Source organism: Apaloderma vittatum, unplaced genomic scaffold (genome assembly GCF_000703405.1).
Source record: "Apaloderma vittatum isolate BGI_N311 unplaced genomic scaffold, ASM70340v1 scaffold4197, whole genome shotgun sequence".
Classification (NCBI taxonomy): Eukaryota; Metazoa; Chordata; class Aves; order Trogoniformes; family Trogonidae; genus Apaloderma; species Apaloderma vittatum.
The window spans coordinates 29255-51077 of record NW_009726745.1 but is presented as its reverse complement, the minus strand read 5'-3'; the positions used below and the strand labels follow the sequence as shown (position 1 = coordinate 51077).

Below are 21823 nucleotides of genomic sequence, written 5' to 3'. Positions count from 1 at the left end.
GGAAAGAAGGCTTTCCATCTCTGTTTATATATTTTTTTCCTAGAATGGGGAGAATTATACTTCCCCATCCACACTTCCCCAAATTGCCCACTGCCAAGTTTCTTCACAAGCTTCAGAGACTCCCGTGGGATCTCCCATTCATCCTGTGCCCAGGGTCTCTGGGGAACCAGGGATATGCAGGGAGATGTGAGCCGCTGGCACAGGCCGTCCCCTTTCTCTGTATGAGAATCATAAAATCATTATGGTTGGAAAATGATCTAGTCCAACCATCTACCCAACACTATCATGACCACAAGACAGTTCAATGGGATGGCAGAGCCAACCTCCTGGTCCATCTGCACATGTCAGGAGAAAGTCAACCTATGGGAAAGCTCCACAGCTACACAAATGTTTCAGCCACAAAGATCAACACCCACAGAATGGACCAAATGAAAGGAAAAAGCTCAATTAGAGCCATAGAAGAGAAAATTCTCCTGCTCAGCTAGTCTAAACCCTGCTTCCCAAGCATTCCTCCTGCATATCCCTTTCTTCTCCTGATGGGAGACACTCCCTGGTTATAGGGCTGTGAGCAGAGCTCACCCCTACAATGCCCTAGGATGAAATACAGGATGTAGGTGCCCAGGTTCTGCTTGTAGGAGCACACCACCCGTGGCGGTGGTGCCTAGTAAGCCTGTCCTCCCTCTGTCCACACACCCACCTTCTGCTAGAGGACAAACCCATTAGGGAATGCAAATCACTTACGGCTGTAATGATGGATTAGCTCTGGCAGGCTGCAGAAAGTCGTCCTGGGGGAGATGTAATACCCCCCATCATCTAAGGAGCGAATCCTGTAGTGTTTGATGATGTCCCCATGGGCAGAGTCTCTGTCTCTCACAGACAAGGAATAGGAACCTGGAGAAGAAGCAGAAGAAGGAACCATGAGGACAAGTAGCACCCTGCTCAGGGAACGGCTACCTCCTCTTTCCTTGGCTGCCTAAACTGCAGACACTTTTCCCAGCCCTTGACAATGTCTTCTCAGGGCAAGTGCCACTAAACCACAAAGCTGCACACTTCCCTCTCTCCAGGGCAAGTGGAGATAATAAGGGTTCTTTAGAGCTTAACTGGGCGTGTTGAGGCTTCAATGAGTAAAATCTGGCTACGCCATGGCCAACAGCCCCAAGGAAGGAATATGGTAATCCATAGCACATCTTCAGCCAGAGATGCTGTTCCATCTGAGCTCTGCCAAGCCCAGTCTCGTCTGGATGAAACAAAAGTGACTGCAGTCTCACCAGTCTGTGAAAACACAGGACTGACAGGGAGCTGAACCACCTGCTGTCACAAGCTGAATTTTGGTCAGTGAGAGAGGAAAGGCCAATAGATCTGTGTCCCTTCTTGGCATTACCCAAGGTTCCTGTGTTTCTATTTATCCCCTATAACCCTTGTACCAAGGTCAGGGGTTCAGCTGGGAAGTACAGAAGGGAGATTCAGAAGATTTGTCTTGTTCAGTCATAAACTTGTGACTGTGGTAAAACCACACCTGAGATTCATGGGCCTTTTGACCTCAAGGGAGCTACTCAATGATCTACTACTCCAACCTGCCTTTCCTCTAATAGGTTTATAACCTAAACCATGGAGTTGTTTTACTGTGCACAAAAACATCACTAGATGTTGCTGAAGAGCAGCAACTTCCAGCCTGTGTCAGTGCAAATTGCAATACAGCTCAGCAGCATATTTTTTTCCCCCTTTGTCTGGATCATATTTCCGGAGTCAGTTGTTACAAGCCTGCTGGGCTGTGAAAAATCTAATACATCACCCGGGTTAACAGGCTGCCTTTTTTAATGTTTGAAAAGGCAAGGCTATATATGTTAAAAAGTATGTATCTGTCATGTAGGATCATAAGCAGAAGTGGGGCCTTCCATAACGATTCTCAAACCCTAATCCTGCATGCGAGGGGAAAGTTTGCTAACATAACCCTCCCTGGCTGGTGTTTTTCCATTGCAGCAGCAGCTCCCTACACTGGAACTGGAAACCATTCGCATTTTGTAAAAGTTAACAAAAGAAAACAACCTTTGTGGACGTTTGCTCTATTGCAGTGAACGTAAATCTTTTCAAGCAGAATTTGGGAGAGCCTAATTTTTTTCCAAGTGCTAGCAGTTGTTGGGGGCAGGGAAACGCTCCTATTCTGCAGAGATATGGTGGCATAATGTTTATGGAAGACCTACTGGTTTAAATGCAGAGCCAGAGAACCTCAAGATTTGAAGCAGACAGCCTCAGCATGGTAGGCTCCTCAACAGAAGATGTTCTTTTGAAACTCTTTCCTTCACCATGAGTGTCAGTCAGAAGGCAGACTGAGAAGCCCATTTGGATCAATCAGTACTTTAGCATAACACAGAATCATAGAATGGTTTGGGTTGGAAGGGACCTTTAAAGGTCAACTAGTTCAACCCCCCCTGCAGTGAGCAGGGACGTCTTTAACTAGATCAGGTTGTTCAGAGCCCCATCCAACCTGATTTTGAATTTTTCCAGTGATGGAGCTTTACCACCTCTCTGCGCAACCTGTGCCAATGTTTCATCACTCTCATTGTAAAAAAGTAGATAAATTTTCCTTACATCTGGTCTAAATCCACTGTCTTTTGGTTTAAAGCCATTATGCCTTCTCCTACTGCAACAGGCCCTGCTAAAACATCTGTCCCCATCTTCCTTAACAGCCCCATTTAAGTACTGGAAGACTTCTATAAGGTGTCCCAGGACTCCAGGCTGAACAGCCCCAACTCTCATCCTGTCCTCACAGGGGACATGCTCCAGCCCTCTCATCATCTTCGTGGTCTACTCTGGACCTGCTCCAACAGGTCTATGTCCTTCTTATGTTGGGGGCCCCAGAGGTGGACACAGAACTGCAGGTGGGATCTCACCAGAGCAGAGCAGAGGGGCAGAATCCCCTCCCTCGACCTGCTGGGCACTCTGATTTGGATGAAGTCCAGGATATAACTGGCTTTTTGGGCTGCAAGTGCACACTGCTGAGTCATGTTCAGTTTTTCATTGACCAACACCCCCAAGTGGCAACCATCAGAGAATATCTAAGAAACAGCCCTAAAGCATCTTCAGTGCAGCAACAGAAAACTCAAGGGAAGGGAAAAGGAATAGCTCATTTTTCCAGTCCATGTCTCAGTGCCCAAAGGTCACTACACATCTAAGGATGTCATTCCCAGGGTGTGATCTTTGGTCCCTGGTGGGTGCAGAGAGGTGTTCCTGGGGCCTGTGTCCACAGTGCTCAGCACAAGTCCTGCTTGAGGTGATCAGCCACTTTGACATGCCCTAGCACTTGGCCCCAGACCTCCTTTGGCTCCTCTGTGTTACTTATGTGGACTATAGTTGCAAAAATAAATAATATTACTATTTTTATTACTATTAATATCATCAATATTATCAATAATATATAGATATTATTTGTTATTATTAACTTCTACTGTTGCTGTTGAGGATGATGATATTATTTAAATTCCAAAGCAATTGAAATAATGTGCAGGTTGTGCTGCAGCCCATCAGATTCAGGCTTATAATGGCACAAGCCCAAGAGGTTGCTTTGCATGCCTGGGACACAGCTTAGGGTACGCGTGTGGCTTTTCTACAACGCAAGTCCTGTGAAAGGAAGGAGTCAAACGTGATGTGGACCCAGCTATACCAACAAAAGGCACCGCTGCAGAAGGGAGCACAGGAATTAACAACTAACATGTGTGAGTGGGTGCTTAGGGGGCCGGGATTCAGCAGAAGTTGCACCCAAACTGCCCATTCTCCTCCTTTCCAGAGCCCACTGACACTTCAAACCCTCTTGTATCTTCCAAACCAGTGATACAGAGCATACGGAGGTGACAGGAGCTCCGGGCACTCTCCAGGCCAATCTATCAACTGCCTACTGCCAGCATAAATACTTATCCTGCCATTAGAGCTAATGACTGTATTTCACTCCAAGTCAGAGTTTCATTTGCTGGTAGAGCTTTCTCTGTCATTCACTGTGGCTGGTTATTGTTCCCTTGGGAGCTGCAGTGTAAAGGCAAAGCATTAGGTCTGAAAAGTTTCAATTCTCTCTTCTCCCAGTGACAGCAACGAATGAAAAATGTTAAGTGGAGCCGGACAGATGGCAGGAGTCCTAATCTTCCCTGACGATAGCCAGAGTGGGCGAAAGGATTTCTTGCTCCTCACCATAAGCAACGTTTGCCTGTCCTACAGTCCTGCATCCCAGCACAGAGCTGGGCTGACACACAGAGGTCCACACCTGCACTCAACACCAGCTCAGAGCAGTGTGAGCACAACTGAATCTTGCCCTCGGCAGCTCTAGGTGTCAGACCCTCCTGTTTTGGATCTGGGACACACAAACCACCCTACAAAGGGCTCTCAGGTCCTTTATGTTCAGAGGGTGCTGAGGTTTGTACGGGAAAGGGCCATGGAACACATAGAGGGTGGAATTCGACTTCACACCATACCTAGGGCTGATTCAGTCACCTAAACTTGGATGTCTGGAACTACTTAGAATCATAAAATCACAGAATCATTTAGGTTGGAAAAGACCTTGAAGATCACCGAGTCCAACCTCTAACCCAACACTGCCAGGTCCACTAGGGCTGATTCAGTCACCTAAACTTGGATATCTGGAACTACTTAGAATCATAAAATTACAGAATCATTTAGGTTGGAAAAGACCTTGAAGATCACCGAGTCCAACCTCTAACCCAACACTGCCAGGTCCACCACTAAACCATGTCCCTGAGCACCACATCTACACGGCTTTCAAATCCCTCCAGGGATGGGTTGCCACCACTGCCCTGGGCAGCCTGTGACAGGGATTGATAACCCTTCTGGTGAAGAAATTTTTTTTTAATATCCAATCTAAATCTCCCCTGGAGGCCATTTCTTCTTGTCCCATTGATTGTTACACGGGAGAAGAGATCAAACCCCACCTCACTAGTCTCCTCTCAGACAGCTGTAGAGAGGGATGTCTCCCCTCCTTTTCTTCAGGCTGAACAACCCCAGTTCCTCCAGCTGCTCCTCATCAGACTTGTTCTCAAGACCCCTCCCCAGCTTCATTGTCCTTCTTTGGACATTCTCCAGCACCTCAACATCCTTCTTGTCAGGAAGGGCCCCAAACTGAACACAGTATTTGAAGTACAGCCTCACCAGAGCTGAGTATAGAGGGACAAAATTTGAGATGCTCTGGAATATCTGCAGGGACTTGGCAGATGTGGTGCAAACCCACACCTACTAGTGGAGACCCTGGAGATAACTCTAAGACATTCAGGGTTTGGCAACCAAATCAAGCTCCACTGACTCCACTGTCAAAGCTCAGGCAACTGCCATGTGAGATATCTGCGTTTTGATACCTGCATTTCAGGTTAAGTCCCATCACATGTGGCATCTCCTGCTCCTACAGGTCTCATCAGGCTCTTGCCTGCTTCCTGGTGGGAAATCCAGGAGCTCAGCTGGATGTGGCAGCTCAGCTCTCCAAGGTCCCTCCTTTCAGAAGCACAGATGCAGCAGTCTTGTCTCAAGCCAGAACTTCGTGACTCGACACAGCTGTGCAACTGCATTCCTGAAGGTTTCGGAATGATTATTACTTTGAGGGAAGATTTGATTATTTCCAGCAGCTTCATGAAGCTCTCTGACGATGATTTCATTGCTGGTCTACTTCCCACACTGTCTTGACAAGGACCCAGCTTCTCAGGGCGCTGAATGTGCCTTTCACAGTCTCTGCAAAATGTTGACTGAAAGCTGAGCTTCCAGATTTGCAGATCTTCAGTATCTTTAACCATGAGCCATGCTTAGGGTGGGTTATGAAGAGGTGCTGCTCTAAAGCAAGGGTGCAGAATGCATCCCACTGTGCTGAAGACAACCCAGTATGAGGCAACCACCCTTAGTGGATTCAGCTAAGGGGATTACTGCCCTTAGCTTGACTCTGTGCTTGGCCCTGAAGGTCAAATGTTGTTGATGATGTGCAGAGTGAATGAAAATTTGCATCATGGAGGAGGAAAACAGGAAGAAGTTAGGGGGTTTGAAGGGCAGAGTTAACTCCATGACATTGCTCTGGACATCTCATGGTGGGTCACAGCTTCACAGCACATTTGGAGATGTGGGACTTTCTCTTTTCCTTCTTTAGAGAAGAGGAAGCTATGATTAAGATGAATCAAATGGTGTCACTGTGGCCAGTCAGGCAGTTTAAAGCACAAGGTATTCAGGTAGAAGATGATTGCGTAGGGTGATTCAGAGGATGAAGTGCTTAAACGAATGCAGCTGTATTTTAAGACAGGCTACTAAATATCAGAAAAAGCAGAGGTGAGGCTTGCGTTTCGGAGGACAAGCTGATCTCTCACCATTGGGATAAACATGAGACTTCCGTGGAGGAGAATGCGCCATTGGGTCATGTCTTCATAGGCCAGATGTGTTCATAGGGAAGGATAGTGTATGAAGTCCCCCTGTCCTGCTTGTCAGTCTCCTTCCAAAAGTCCTGGTTTGCATCAATTCACCCTACTACTGACTCTCAGAAAAAGACATTTCCTCTTCACCGAAATATTTTTTCCAAAATTCTGCAAGTTTTTGCTGTAAGCAGGACAAATGCTTCTTCAAGCGTACATGGAAGGATCTCCATTTGCCAAAAAAAACCCCAACCCTACTATTTCTTTGGGAAGAAAAGGGAAAGAAAAACTTTGTTTTGGAAAGTATCTTCTGCTTATCTGTGTTCCTGTGTCTCTGGTGACAAGAGCCACGCTTACCACAGCCCAGACTAAACATACAAGTAGCATCAAGAGCAAATCTTTGTCTTCCAAATCCCCAGCTTACTCCCACAGCCCTACTGAGCCCAGCAAGCTCTATTTTGTCCAGTCAGATGCAAGAAACACTGACCCAGATGAACTCTGCAGCTCAGGTCTGAAAGGTTTTCCAACCTGTGGCAATAACGAGGAGTTACCCTTGCTCTGCCGATCTCACCTTTGCTGGTTTCACTCTCTCGGACAAGGAAAGAGCCGACTTTGTTACCAGAAGACAACAGCAGCCGTTCAGCATCTTTTCTGCTCAGAGTTTTAAAATACCACCTGGGAGACAGAAAAGGCAAAATTGTGGCTTGAAATAGAGAAGCCCTAAAAAAAAAAAAAAAAAAGAAAAGACATTCTTTCCAGCTAGTTCATTTTTCTTTATCGTTACACTCTGAAACGGAGGGTTATTTTTATCAGCAAATAGTTTTTCACCAGCTGGAAAGTGGCAGTAATAGACTGTTTTCAGTAGATTAACACCAGATTTTGGTCACTCTGGGCTCGTTTCACATCCTAGCAATTCAGCCAGAGGAGAGAGCAGACGGCACTTGTGGTACGCCGTACATGAGAGAAGTGCAAGCTCAGCCTCCATGGCACACCCAGACCCACAGCTCACCTGGCAAGTGAGGAAGCCCTAAGAAGTGCCCAGGCAGGCTGGAAATAAAACAGGTACGTGGACTGGAGGCTGAGCACAGGGTGCCCATAACCATTTAAATGTACCCTTTGGTTACAAAGAGCAATTACGTCTCAAACTCTGTGCACTTCTAAATATTTGCTGAATTCAGTGAAGGCTGGGTCCCTCTGAATGGGACTGATCGTGTATAACTGAATGCCATAGAGGACAACAAGTCATGGAAGCAATTTCTTGTATTATAGGCATAGCACACCCTTTTGGCTCAGCCTTTCTTACGATCTTCTTCTCAGGGAGCCAAACGGGAAGGCTGCATCTGGGCTAATGAAACAAACAGCTCTGGGCTGTGGGTCTGGGCACTGGCACTCAGTCGTTTGCCCTGTTCAGTTGTTGGTGCGGGCACTGGCACTCCCAAGACCTGAGTAATCTACCCCTTCCCACAGAATCACAGAATTGCCAAGACAGAAGAAGACTTTTAAGATCAATTATTAACCTATCCCGAGTGATCCCAAGTCCCAGATTGCACATGGACACCATCCTGGAGGCTGACAGAGCCCTACACTATGCATATGGATGGACTGGCCCAGTGGGGCCAGAGGATGGTCCCTGGCACTGCTAATTTACTAGTGCAAACATAAATTTTATATTCTTTTCCCCAAATCCTTATTTTCCACAGCGGATGAAATCCATGGGACAGGAATCTTGGCCCACTTTCCTCACAGCAACCACATCCTCCCTGCTCTGCACCCATGTGGTGCTTGAAACTTCTCCTGAACTTCTGGGCAGTGTCGCTGAGGAGGATGAAGGACCTTTTGCCATCCATCTCAGAGGTGACATCTTTTTGCTGGCAAGTAAAGCTGGTCCCGTATCTTATTGAGAGACAGGGCTCTGCATCAATTTTCACCATTCATAAGCTTGCACACTTACTTTTCCTCTTCCAAACTGTCTACTAGGGCAACGAAGTTACTGGGGATGTAGCCTTTCCTCCCGCTGCTGAGGGATTTTGCCAGCCACCAGTCCCCCTCGCTGCAAAACAAGCAGAAGAAGAAGTGTGAGTGCCCAGAGGACGTTTCAGGACAAGCTAAAGCTGCAGGGACAGCATGCCTGCTGGGGGTTTGAGCACTGAAAACAGGCCAGCACTCTTTAATCCACTCTATAGGGCCCTCTCATTTTCCTAGGACAACCACCAGGTTGAAGGCTGTTCATGTCTCCAGGACTTCTGTAGGTGATGGTGTCTTTCCATGAATGCAGAAGCTTAGAGTGACCACAGATCCAAATCTCTGTTAGGTGACCCAAGTGAAAGTAGGGAAATCTGGGTCACCATAAGTTTATTTTGCCTCTTGCACTAGGACATTGGGGGTCCTCCTTCCTGCTCCTTCCTCTGTCTGCCAGACACCCACTGCTTTGCTCTCCCACCACTGACTCAGTCCCCAGATGTGACCAAAAGCCATCCCCACCCAGCAGTTTCCCCATGGGTCACGTCCCATGGCATCTGAGTGAGAAATGTCACCTCTGGAGGCCACCGTACAGAGGGGTGAAGGCTGGAGAAGCCCTACAAGGCCAAATGACCTAAGTCCACCTCTGCCCTGTTATGGACTGGGCAGATGGACTCTCAGACACTTCTCATGAGTTTAAGAAGGTGAAATGAAACCGTGTGCCTCTGGCTCAGTTCTGTCCTGTCCTCTGACTACACCCAACCCACATCCTTTGCAAAAGCACAATCAGCACAAAATATGAAACAGAAGCTCAGTTATTGTTGTTATTTAGGCTACTTCTGTGCCCACGCACACCAGCAGTGAAGAAGGTCCCTTTAGCATCCAGGCAGGGACACTATCTGACCCCAAAGTATCGGTAACCCAAGGAAAGCATGGAAGTGTCACCCTCTCCACCTTGTCAGAGAGAAGAGAGCACCCAGAGTCACACTAGAACAAAACTGAGGCACAGGCTCAGAAGTGGGAAGCTACAAACTGGTGTCTGACCCCAAGGTCCCCCTTTTCCCAACCTCACCGTCCTCATCTTTGAACCCCTCTCTGGCAGCAGGTCACTTACTTAGAGAGGACTTGGAGTTTCTCCCCCTTGACCAGCTGCAGGTCACGGTCACTTGAGGCAGGAAAATCGTACAGTGCAATCACAATCACGTCATCTGAAAGAAGCAAAGGCACTGCTGAATCCAGCTGGTTCCCTGCCAGGTGGGTGATGCACACCAGGCTGTATGGTGGGGCATTTCACACCCCGCACGCAGGGGCTGCCATCCCCCCTGTCCTCCAAAAGCCAAGCTTTCCATCAACCCAGCTTTCCTGCCAACCAGAACCTCTGCTCTGGGACCAGCATTGATTGACCAAAGTGTTTCCCATTTACGTGTTTTTAAAGCACTCCAGACCCCCCTCCTCCCGCCTTATCCACAAAACCTAGCGTGTCAACAAGAAAAAAGGGTTTGTGTGGAATGAGAAGGATCATAATAACCTGTCAGTGTTTGGCCTGAGTTTTACACAGTAGTAAATGAAAATTGCTGTAACAACATTTCCCAGGGTGGCTCCACGATTTGACTCAAAAAGATGATGTTTGCTTGATTGAAAAAAGGTATCAAGTCATCTCAGTTTCTGTTATTCGAGCCCATTGCTAGGGTTTGACTCTCCCTCCAGATGTTCTCGACTCAGCCTTTATCTTGCCATCCCTTTCATGCACCTTGACGATGTGATCTCACTTTTAACCCGGCACCTCCACAGCACCCGCCTGCTCTCTGCAGCTGAAATTCCCAGGAGGGCAGCGGCGGCTCCAGGATCCCCTTCCCTGCTGTGATGCTCCACACTCCAAATCCGATGCTCCATGTCCCCCATTCTGCTTGCAACCCACCTGGATTGAGGCTGTGAGCAAGCCTGGATCCCCATCCTCTATCCTACCCTGTTGCTATTACTCCAGCCATGACAGTTGAGCCTAAATTTAGGCAGGGCAAAATGAACTTTGGCTTTCACTGTGCGTGACTACACGTGGTGTGAGGCTGCTGGCCTGCCATGGGACAGATCTCTGTGGGCTGGAGCTGAATCGCTACCTCTGCATGGCTGGGTTGTGCTGGTGTGTGCTGGGAGAGGTCGTGCGACTGTTCACATGTTCTCTGTGGGCTCGCAGCTGCTGAAGCAGAAACAGGCAGCTATTTTGGGGAGATCAGACTTTATAAAGGGGCTCAGCATGTGTGGAGTAAGGCAAAAATCAAACCAAAGCACAAGGGTGAAGAGAAGAAGGAGAAGAAGAAGGAGAAGAAGAAAAAGGGAAAGGGAAAGGGAAAGGGAAAGGGAAAGGGAAAGGGAAAGAGAAAGAAAAAGGAAAAGAAAAAGGAAAAGGAAAAGAAAAAGGAAAAGAAAAAGAAAAAGAAAAAGAAAAAGAAAAAGAAAAAGAAAAAGAAAAAGAAAAAGAAAAAGAAAAAGAAAAAGAAAAAGAAAAAGAAAGAAAAAGAAAATAGAAAAAGAAAAAATTTTAAATAATAAAAATAATTAATAACAATAATAATAATAACAATAAAAATAAGACTATTTGCTGCAGAAAGGTTTTATCTTCTACATAGCCCAATTAATGCATCCAGACCAATGGATGGTCTATTATTATCATTTTTCAAACCAGACTGTCAAGCCGCAGTCTCTGTTTGACCTTTTCAAATAATGCCACCAGCAAGAGAGCCAGACGGGCCCTTTGTCATCGCAAGATAACGTGTCTCTGGGGCAACTTGGGTTTTGTGTCTGGGCAAGGCCTGGCTGCTGCTCTGCTGGTGATTTACTGGAGAGGAGGGACAAGAAAGGGTCAGCGTGGGAGGAAACCAAAGCCCTGAGCAGTTCCTTTCAGGCTTGCAAGGAGAAACTTGGAGACTCACGGTAGGTTTCAACAGAGCCTCGCACTTCTATATATGGAGAAAAGGATGATCAGTCACAAAGGAGAATGCTTTGAAGCCTCAAAATAGTTTGCACAGTTGGGGGCTTCCCCTTGAGGGATCTCAAAGCGTTTGGCATTAGCAATGCACCCAAATTCTTGTTGCCTCCTCGTTGAGAAAGTTGTTATCGTACAGCTTCTATGACAGGAAAGGGTTTTGGGCATCTGCCTGCTGCAAGGTGTCCATAACAAGCATGTTGATCCACACGCACCATCTCTCTCTTCTTGAAAGTAAAATAATGCAGTGGTCACACTTTTGCTTTGAAAAATAGAAGCAAGTGCGTCAACATCTTGAAGCACAGAGTGGCTGTGTGTATTCCAGAAAATAAAATGAAGTTTTGATCTTGAAGCAACTGACATAAGTACAAATAAACAAAACAAACAAAAAAAATTCCAAAAAATAAAAAAGCAAAGAGGGAGGAAGGAAAAGAAAATCCAGCAAAAGGACAAAAAGGTTTTATATGCTGAAAAAATATTATGGTCACCTCTTATCCCCTTCTCAAAATATGTGTTGAGAAACACTGCACGGTTAAGTGAGGCAGAAGAAGAGCTGTCTCTGCTCGAGCCAGCAAGACTTGCTGCCTCACGATGAAAGTGACTCTTTCCTGTCTCTGAGCCTGCCAGCCCGCTGAGAAACAGCCTCGATAATACTTTCTTGGCCTATTTGATCAAGTTAGGTCATGAGTGACTCTATGGCAGAGAAGCCGTCGGGGCTGCTAAGAGTGCCTGCTCTGCAGATAATGCTAGCAGCCCGCAGACTTTGATTGTGAGCCAAATCATCTTGGCTCAGGGCTGCTGTCAGGCAAGTTAGATACCAGCTTGGTTTGCACAGGCTGAGTGCCAGTTTGATGGCTTAATAGAAATGATTCAACCAGTCTTCCCACCACTGTCCCGTCGTGCGTCTTTGCAAGCGTCTCATGGCTGTGGAGCCAAGCTGAGATGGTGCCAGGGTCCCCTAGAGGACCATCAGTTGGTTTAGAGCTGTGCTAGGATAGAATCATAGAATTGTTTAGGTTGGAAAAGACTTTAAAGATCATCAGGTCCAATCGTTAACCCAGTACTGCCAGTTCCACCACTAACTCGTGCCCCTGAGCACCACATCTCCACGGCTTTTAAATACCTGCAGGGATGGGGACTCCACCACTGCCCTGGGCAGCCTGTGCCAGGGCTTGACAACCCTTCTGGTGAAGAATTTTTTTCCTAATGTCCAATCTAAACCTCCCCGGTGCAACCTGAGGCCATTTCCTCTTGTCCTGTCTCTTCTTACCTGGGAGATGAGACAGTTGTAGGTTATTATAATGCCTGAGGACAAGCACCCAAAATGACCATCTCTGTCCATCCGTAGTACGTAAATCTAGTTGTGAGCACCTGGCAGGGCACGGGCAGTAGTTATTCTACCTATCTGCTATGTCTTATCTATCCAACACAAGTAAATGACAGTGTCTGTAGCAATGGACTTGTTGTGTTTAGAGACCATCATCATGGGCTGTAGTGAGGGGTTTAGAAGTGCAGAATTAAGAGCAAGTTTAGACTCCATAGGATCAATCTTAAAGATGTCATGAGTGCTTATGGAACCATGAGAGACTCTCACACTGGAAGATTCCACGCCAAGTGGAAAGGTGATCGACCGTGCTGCCAGCTGCAGTCAGATCCAGAGTTATGCACTCCTTGTCTGCCTTTGTGTTACTTCTGTTACGAAAAATAATATCAGGAGGAATCAGGCTGGTTCTCTAAATAAATAAATAAATGTTTTCTGAGATAGCGGTGTGGAAGTTTGAAATTGTGAAACAAGTTGTACAACACCAAGATCAGGGGAAAGAACAGCAGAAAATTTTAAAAATGAAAAAAGAACCCACGAAAAAGAGTTTTTGTTTTATACTGCATGCTACACTTCTACAGTCAATAATTTTGCCCGACTGAATTTGAGGTGCTTGCACAGGATATAATTCAGGTCTTTGATTTTTTTTAATACGATTAAATTTCTTGGATTGTGCTTTCTATATTGTGCTTTCTATATTGATTCACTTGAATTGCCTTCTTTCACAACAACAATATCTCAGATATCTCAAATATCTTGCAGCCTATTTTACCACACAGGATGGAGTCAGACATCTCATCATTTCTGGAAACTCAGGCACGAGTAGAGAAAAATAAGAAGTTCTCCAGACGGACAGTATGAATATTCCTTCAAAAGTGGAACTGAACCTAACAAACTAAAATATTTTTGAGAGCTGGAAATGGCTAACATGGTACTTAATGCATTTTTTAGCACCTTTCCACTTCTGCCTTCTGGCGTGAAGCAGAAGTAAAAGCCGCCTCCCTGAAGGTGGCTTCTGTTGTGCTTCTCGCCAGAGAAGGTTGATAAAAACCCTGTGAAAAACTGGTGGTGTCTGCTCAGTTGTGGAAGTAGGAGCCAAGCACGGCCGCTTGGAAACATGTCATGGAAACATGTCATGAAAACAGTTTTGCGAGAGAAAGCACCGAAAAAAGATGGTACTTCCACAGAAACCCACCCTGATTCACATGGTTATGCCTCCCACAAGTTTGATGCCCATAACAAATGTCAGTTTTGAATAATATTTTGAAGTTGCAGAATTTCCTCTGCCTGCCCAACAGCAGAGACCCTCCACCATCAGCCGTAAGACCGCCAGGACCTAGGCCTGCCATTCCACCCATCCTACTTATTTGTCACCCCATTTTTGCTTTCCTCATGCCCTGTCTCCCCTAATGGTACAATTTTGCCCATGTGAGGATCTTCTGTGTGTCGCTCACCGCTTTCTTCCAAGCTTTATCTATTTTTTTTGCCCTCTTCTGATTCCCTCTATCTCTGCCCTTAATCTGCAAAACTTCTTTGACGGGAATAAATACAAGCTACTGTTGGAGGCTTGGCAGATGTAGCAGAGGGCTACCTGCTAAAAGGCAATCATCCACCGAACGTCGCCTGCGACCCGCAGATAATTGCGGAGGTGGCTGAAGCCAACAAACGGTCTCCAAGCAGGGGCTCTGTGCATCCTTATTTCACATTCTTTTCTTTCTTCTCGCTCTCTTTGTAGTCTCTCCGGGCGCTCTGATGCCTGCTATTTCCTCTGAAACTGTCAGTAACATCCAGAAGTTGTCAACGCTGCAGACAGGGCAGCAGAGAGAGAAATCTGACGCGGCTGGTGTCTCAGATCTCACTTTGCTCAACCGATGAGGAAGGACTGCTTTTCCCTCTTAATTTCTTTGATGAGCAAGAGAAACTGGCAGCTACAAATGGTTAGTGATGTAAACTGAATCTTCTGGAACGGAGCGATAATCTCCGTGCCTTGGCAATGCTATAAACACAGAAACCACACGCCTGTGACACGATGGCTTGTTCTCCAGACCTGCTGCTGGGGGACCACCACCTTGTGCAACCCCACAGGAAGGTGAAGAAAACAGCAACTGAGCTAAGAATCTTACCTTGTACAGAGGCTTGGTTTAGATGAGGGATGCTGATAAATTGTCTGTCCTTTGGCAGAAAGAAAAAGAAAAGAAAAATAAGTCATTTACTGCTGTTTGCAGGAAGACCTGCTCGCAGCTTCATAGATGAGTGGGATTCTGGTCTGGAGCCCACTGTAATCAATCAACAGCCCCTGCACCTGGCTTTGTATGTGTCATGGTGGCTTTAGCACATTCTGCCATGGTGGCTTTAGCATGTTCTGCCATGATGTGTTCATAGCTGTGTTCACTGTCAGCTTCAATAATCCCTGGTTCTCCTCCAAATAAAACCATAAATCTGCTGCCCACCGATATAGACCCCGGTCTAACTCTGCTGCCAGATTTCAGATCAGTGGGGGATGAGACACGAATGGTCCCATTGAGAAATGACAATTGCAATATGATTTGAAGGAGAAAAATGGGAATACTCGTTGCCCTACCTGTCCCATGGCTCATGGAATATCCTCTGCTCAGGGAGATGTTCAGAAAACAAAGGTAGTGACTATATTATCAAATTAAACAGCAGCAAGGAACTGCAACTCATCTTGTCCTGCTTTTGGCCACAGACCACTCCTGGCTGGGATGCAACCCCCTTGCTCTGCTGGCTAAGAGTTTAATATTATGGAAGTGGCCTTGGGGGTTCTGTTGATCTCAACCCAAATTTAGACACCAATATTGTGTCCAGCCCAAGGTACAGTAGCTAGTGTCTATAGTGAGTGTTTGACCACTGCCAGATATTTTTATACATGTGCAAAAGGAGTGAACTACAGACGTTAAATTAAAAGTTTTTAACTCACACACTTTCACTCCTACTTAGCAGCAGTTTGGGGTGGGAGAGCTGCTCATCCACTGCCCTTTCTAATTAAACTGAAAGAAATACGGACTTCTCCTGACATGTGAGAGCTTAGTGCCCGTGGCAAAAAAATTGAGTGTCAGAAGGTGACTGATGATATTGTATTTACACAGATAGCAGCTCCTCTCCAGTGAGCTGCAAAGAAGGAAATTTAGGAAAAGAATACCCTCTTGGTCAATCTCACATCTGCTGTCATGAAGACTAGATTTTGTAACCATGGCAGAACTCAGAAACTAGACTAGAGGAGCAAAAAACATCTCCAGTTGTCATCAGAAGCAATGAGGGGCAATTCCTCCCCATTGTCAGAGCTCAAGATCTGTTTTCACATGGCGGTAACACCTAGAGTTTCTCTTGTGCTGGCTGCTGGATGCAGTGCTGACAAGGGCAAGAAAAAAAAGAATCATAGAATCATAGAACAATTCAGGTTGGAAAAGACCCTTGGGATCATCGAGTCCAACCATTGACCCTACACTACAAGTTCACCCCTAAACCGTATCACCCAACACCACATCTAAGCAACACTTGAACACATCCAGGGATGGCGACTCAACCCCCTCCCTAGGCAGTCTGTTCCGGTGTCTGAACGTCATGTCCTCTGCACAGCACCAGACAGATTTTAAACAAGGAGTTTTTCATTTGAGGTCTCCTAAATCACAGTATCTTACTGACCCATGTCCACATAAGCAGAAGTTGCATGAATTCAAAGGGAGCAGCAGATGCTCAGCATTCCTCATTCTCAGCCCACTCCCCCGCAGATTAGCTGTAGACCCTCTTTAGTGAACCTCCCTTGTGGTAAAGTATCCGTTGTGGTTTGGAACTTTGAATCTTAGCCTGAATCTGACTCCTCTTTGTGCTGTTTGCAAGTCAGCAGCAGTAGCTTGAGTTGCAGAGTGCTGAGGGCATCAGACCTGCCTAAAAGATACAGGGATCAACTGGGAGGACTTGTGTTCAAGCGATGCAGGGCACAAGGAGCAGCAGCCTCTGCACGTTCTCTCCCTGTCTCCTGCCTTGCTCTGCAGTCCAGACCACACAAATAATTGTGCTGGGCTCAGCGTGAGGTAGCCCTTGAGAGCACCATCATCCCTAGCCCACTCAGACAATTCACGGCCGTAACAAGTCCCCAAAGAGAAAAAGGGGCATCCTTTTTTGAGAGAGAGAATACTCAGAGCAAATAAGGGTTGACTGAACAGCTCATCCCATACTCAGAATCTCGTGGAGGGAAGCCAGGCACAAATATTTTTCTTTTGCCCTTTGAACAACATTTCCCCAGTTTTAGGAAGTAGAAGTACTCAAGTTCTTGCTGACTCACACCAGCATTGCCTGCATCGCTCCAGGCACTAACAGTTGTTGAAGATCCCAAAAGGACACAAAAAAGAAGGCTTACCTTGGGTGGGGCAGAAGGAGGTTTACTCTTGGTTTTTTGATTGCTGCCAGAAGCGTGTTTCTCAGTGGTTGTCAGCTGGTTTTTGCTCCCGAGCAACCCCATCCTGGAAGGAAGACCATGAATAACTCTTTAATGAGTCAGCCCTTGGGAAAAGGGGCAGGCACTGGGGGACAAAACGATCTTCTCGTTCGTGAAGAAAAAGGTGGAGAAGATGAGAATGCAAGGCAGTGGGACGGTGCAGGGAAGAGTCTACAATCATCCCATTACAGTCCTCCTGCTATCTTGGACCTTCTGAACTCCATAGTTTCTGTTCCCACACAACTCTGGTGTTTCATACTTTTCAGATGAGTCTCAGACAGACACTATAAATCTCCCCCCAAAAAATCAACACAAATGACTGCTTTTATAGGTGCTAGAGCATATCCAGAAAAGGGCAAAGAAACTGAGGAAGGGTCTGGAGAACAAGTCTTGTGAGGAGCAGCTGAGGGAAGGAGGCTTGTTCCCCCTGGAGAAAAGGAAGCTGAGGGGAGGCCCTCTCACTTTCTACAAACTCCCTGAAAGGAGGTTGTAACGAGGTTGGGAGTCAGTCTTTTCTCATTAGTAACAAGACAAGAGGAAATGGCCTCAAGTTGCATCAGGGGAGGTTTAGACTGGATGTTAGGAAAAATTTCTTCATGGAAATATTTGTCAAGCCCTGAAACAGTCTGTCCAGCGCAGTGGTGGAGTCCCCATCCCTGGAGGTACTGAGGGGTTTGGGAGTCCAGGAAGGCTGGACGCTCTTTAAGAAAGAGGTCCTTAAGGTGCAGGAGCAGGTCATCCCCGTTAGCCATAAATCCAGCTGGAGGCATGGATGACCTGCCTGGCTTAACAGGGAGATTTGGCTGGCACTCAGAGAGGAAAAGAGGATTTATGGCCTTTGGAAAAAAGGGCAAGCAACTCATGATGACTATAAAAATGTTGTGAGGCTATGTAGGAAAAAAATAAGAAGCTCCAAAGCCCATCTAGAAGTTCATCTGGCCTCTACAGTTAAGGATAATAAGAAAAGTTTCTATAAATATATTAATAACAAAAGAAAGGTCAATGAGAGCCTCCATCCCCTGTTAGATGCGAGAGGATGACTAGTGACATCAGACGAGGAAAAGGCTGAATTGCTTAATGTCTTCTTTGCCTCAGTCTTTATGAACAAGGACAGTTATATAGAGGGAATCTAACTTCCTAAGCTGGGAGACTAGGACTGGGAGCAGAAAGACTCCTCCCATTCCAGGAGGAAAAGGTCTCTGACCTGCTGCAATATTTAGATGTGCACAAGTCTATGGGGCCAGATGGGATGCACCCAGGAGTGCTGAAGGAGCTGGCAGAGGTGCTCACCAATCCACTTTCCATCATTTATCAGCAGTGCTGGCTGACTGGAGAGGTCCCCTCAGATTGGAAGTCAGCTGATGTTACCCCCATATATAAGAAGGGAGGGAAGCACAATTCAGGGAATTACTGGCCTGTCAGTTTAACTTTGGTCCTGGGAAAGCTGATGGAGCAGATCGCCCTGAGCTGTATTATGAGACACACGCAGGACAACCAGGTGATCAGGCCCAATCTGCATGGGTTCATGAAGGGCAGGTCCTGTTTGTAGCCCCCTTCAGGTATCGGAAAGCTGCTATAAGGTCTTCCTGGAGCCTTCTGCTCTCCAGGCTGAACAGTCTCAAATCTTTCAGTCTGTCTTCATAGAGGAGGTGCTCCAGCCTGCTGATCATCTTCATGGCCCTCCTCTGGACCTGCTCAAACAGGTCTGTGACCTTCTTCTATTGGGCACCCACTCTTCTACTTGTAAATTTGTGGGAGATGGCTTTGTGCCAGGATTTCTGATTCTGAATGGTGTTATTTGCCAGGGCAGTAAATGAGAGCAGCTAGAGTTCCCTTTTCACCTAGGGAACTTCAAGGTATCACTTTAAGTCAAGGCTGGATGATAAACAAGTTTTAGATACCACTCATTACCAGCCATGAAAGGCACAAAGTCCACCTGCATATTGAACTTCTACCTACAGCCCTTGTTATTATCTCACTGGAGCATCCCACAGTCTTTTATATACTCTGCTCCCAAATGGAAGATAGAAACGTGGCAGTTGCTGTCTTTGCTCCGGCAGGGGGGTTGGACTAGGTGATCTTTCAAAGTCCCTTCCAACTCCTGACATACTGTGATTCTGTGATTTTTCAACAGAGTTAGGGGATGTGAGATATGATACAAGTCAGCAGCGTGCTTTGATCACCAGTCATGTCACCAGGATGATCTTATGAGAGGATTGATGGACCATCTACAGGATGGTGGATTCATATTTTAAGGTTTCAGGTTGCTCTCGGGGCAGAGTGGGAAAGGGCATGGGGGAAGGTCAACCTCAGCAAGTCCCATTAGGGGCTTGTGGCCATCCCAGCTACTCTGACAGGATTTGAGAGGAGTGGGGACCACGTCCTAACCTGTGTATCTGCTCACAGTGCTCCTGTGTCCAAGGGGACATTGCAACCCTTTCTGCACCGTGTTGAGAGTGGAAAAACCTCTCTGCACGTTTGCACAAACTGAGTTTTCTCCCCATATGCATGTTTCAAAGACACATCTGTGCAAAGCGGCACAAAGAAGTCAACACCATGGCCCAGCACGGGTGGGAAAAGGAACCAGTGAAAAATATCCCACAAAGGTTACTTGCTCCCACCCCCACACAGACATTAGCACAGTTCTGGGTATTCACAGTCCCTACAAAATCCACTCGTCGTGCTTTCCAGGTTGCCTGTGCAGCCTTCGGCAGCTGACACAACTGTCCTTCATATTACACAAAAATCCCAAAATAGACCTGTGGATAAACAGTGTCAGACCTGGTAAGCTCCCAGCCCGCAGCTGGTGTAGTATTCGCTTTCTGAAAAGTAATTTTCTTTTTTTTTCCAAATAAAAGGAGCTGAGTTGAATGGATGTTCTGCCACAGTGTTTCTGCTCCTGATTAGTTTTTCTTTTAAATTAGCTTCACAGAAAAAAAAAGTAACCGATAGTAGCTCTCCCATCTTTTTCTATCCTGTTATAAAAAAGGATATCCTAGAATCCTCGGATATCCTCCTCCCTACCTAGGATGGAGGTACCTGGGCTAAGCCAAGGGCTGCAAGCGTTTGCCCATCTCATCTTTGGAGTAAGCAGCTCTGCACCATGGGTGCACCATCTACTGCGGTTGGTTGGTTTCCGCTACATGAGCAAGAGAGCTCAAAAGTTCTTTCGGATGCGAATGCAGCAACGTCTTCTGCGATGGGTGTGAGTGATACAGACAAACAACCTTGGATCTGCACGGGTGGGTGCGAGGGAAAAACAAGACAGAATCTAGCAGAAAAGCAGAAGTCTCAGCTTGTCATTGGTCTCTCCCCCATGAAACTGTGCCATGGAAAAATAGGTCAAGAACCAAGCAAGCCAATAGTGTTTCGCTGCGAAGGCAACTCCAAAAAAAACCCCACCAAGCCCCGTGAAATCACAAGATAAACACCCTTTCCATTCAGATTCTAGAGTGGGTCCAACAACATGTTTTCATAGTTCACGAAGATTAGATATTTCACTTCATTTTAAAACTTCAGAAGGTCTTTGTTTAAGAAAACACATTTGAAAAGGAAATGGCATTAAAAACCCTTAAAAAGTTACTTTGGCAATGCTGATATAGCCAGCTATGAAGGGTCTAAAATTCTGATTTTCTTCTTGCAAGTCATCTCCCTTCCAGAAAGAATTGCTGAAATCAACTTCCTTTGGATACAATAATTTAAGTATTCCAGATTTGCATTTTTGCATGAGCAGGACGAAAAAAATGCAGTAGAAATAAACCTAAAAACCAACTAATACCCCAGATCTAGGCACATCCCAGATGCATTAAATTCTCTTTTTCCTCATTTTAATAGCTTGTCGATATATCTCCCCACCTGGCACAATTGGATTGCTTTGCAAGATGCAAAACCAGAGAATTCTTAAAGATCTTGGTGAGATCAGCCACTTAAATAGGAATGAAGACTTGCTACTAAAGCATTTTCTACTGTGACTATTTTCTACTTTTGCTGGGTTTTGGTCAAGTTCTTTTCATCAGTTGTTTTTTTTTTTTTTTTTGAATTAGCAGTTTTGTTGCTCAGAGGTGGTTAGAAAACAGCTATAAATAAGTGTGCTGTGCTGCAAAGAGCACTGACCGGGCAGGAGGTCTTTCTCAGAGGCAGGAGGTGGAGGCTATGGCCACCGTTCTTTAGGACACAGTGGCTAAAGTCTTGCTGAAGACGTCTCCCTGACAGTGGAAGGGCAGCAAGAACTTCTGTGATGACACAGGAGCTGGATCTCCAACCAACATCAGAGGGGACTTTCATAGCCAAAGGCTGCTGCTCAGTAGGACCAGGTCATGTGTGGAGGAACTACAGCAATGCAGAAGGTTCCCGTGAAGACCCTGTGGGAAGAAGCGCCTTGGGTTTTGCTGGGGAGTGAAGCAGGTATCTGGCTTGCGTGTTGCATCCTTACCGGAGCCCTGGCAATATCATAGAATCATAGAATGTTGGGGGTTGAAAGGGACCTCTGGAGATCACCCAGTCCAACCCTCTGCCAGAGCAGGATCACCCAGGGCAGCCACGCAGGAACGCGTCCAGGCGGGTTGGAAAGTCTCCAGAGCAGGAGAGTCCACACCCTCTCTGGGCAGCCTGGGCCAGGGCTCCGGCACCTTAACAGGGAAGAAGTTTCTCCTCATGCTGAAGTGGAACTTCCCATGTTCTATCTTAAACCCATTATTTCTTGTTCCATTGCTGGGCACCACTGA

At 46.4% G+C, this 21823-nt stretch overlaps 1 protein-coding gene across 1 annotated transcript in view; it reads right to left on the bottom strand.

Moving 5' to 3' along the window:
• BLK (BLK proto-oncogene, Src family tyrosine kinase) overlaps positions 1-17123 on the bottom strand; it is a 25769-nt gene extending 8646 nt beyond the window's left edge. Inside the window, exons 1-7 of the mRNA XM_009873397.1 lie at positions 17022-17123; positions 14767-14815; positions 9457-9550; positions 8335-8433; positions 6955-7058; positions 742-891; positions 66-217 (exon numbers count right to left, since the gene is read on the bottom strand). Of these exons, the coding sequence (XP_009871699.1) occupies positions 66-217; positions 742-891; positions 6955-7058; positions 8335-8433; positions 9457-9550; positions 14767-14815; positions 17022-17123 (750 nt within the window). The remainder of the gene's footprint in view (positions 1-65; positions 218-741; positions 892-6954; positions 7059-8334; positions 8434-9456; positions 9551-14766; positions 14816-17021) is intronic.
• Between the last annotated feature and the right edge of the window lie 4700 nt (positions 17124-21823).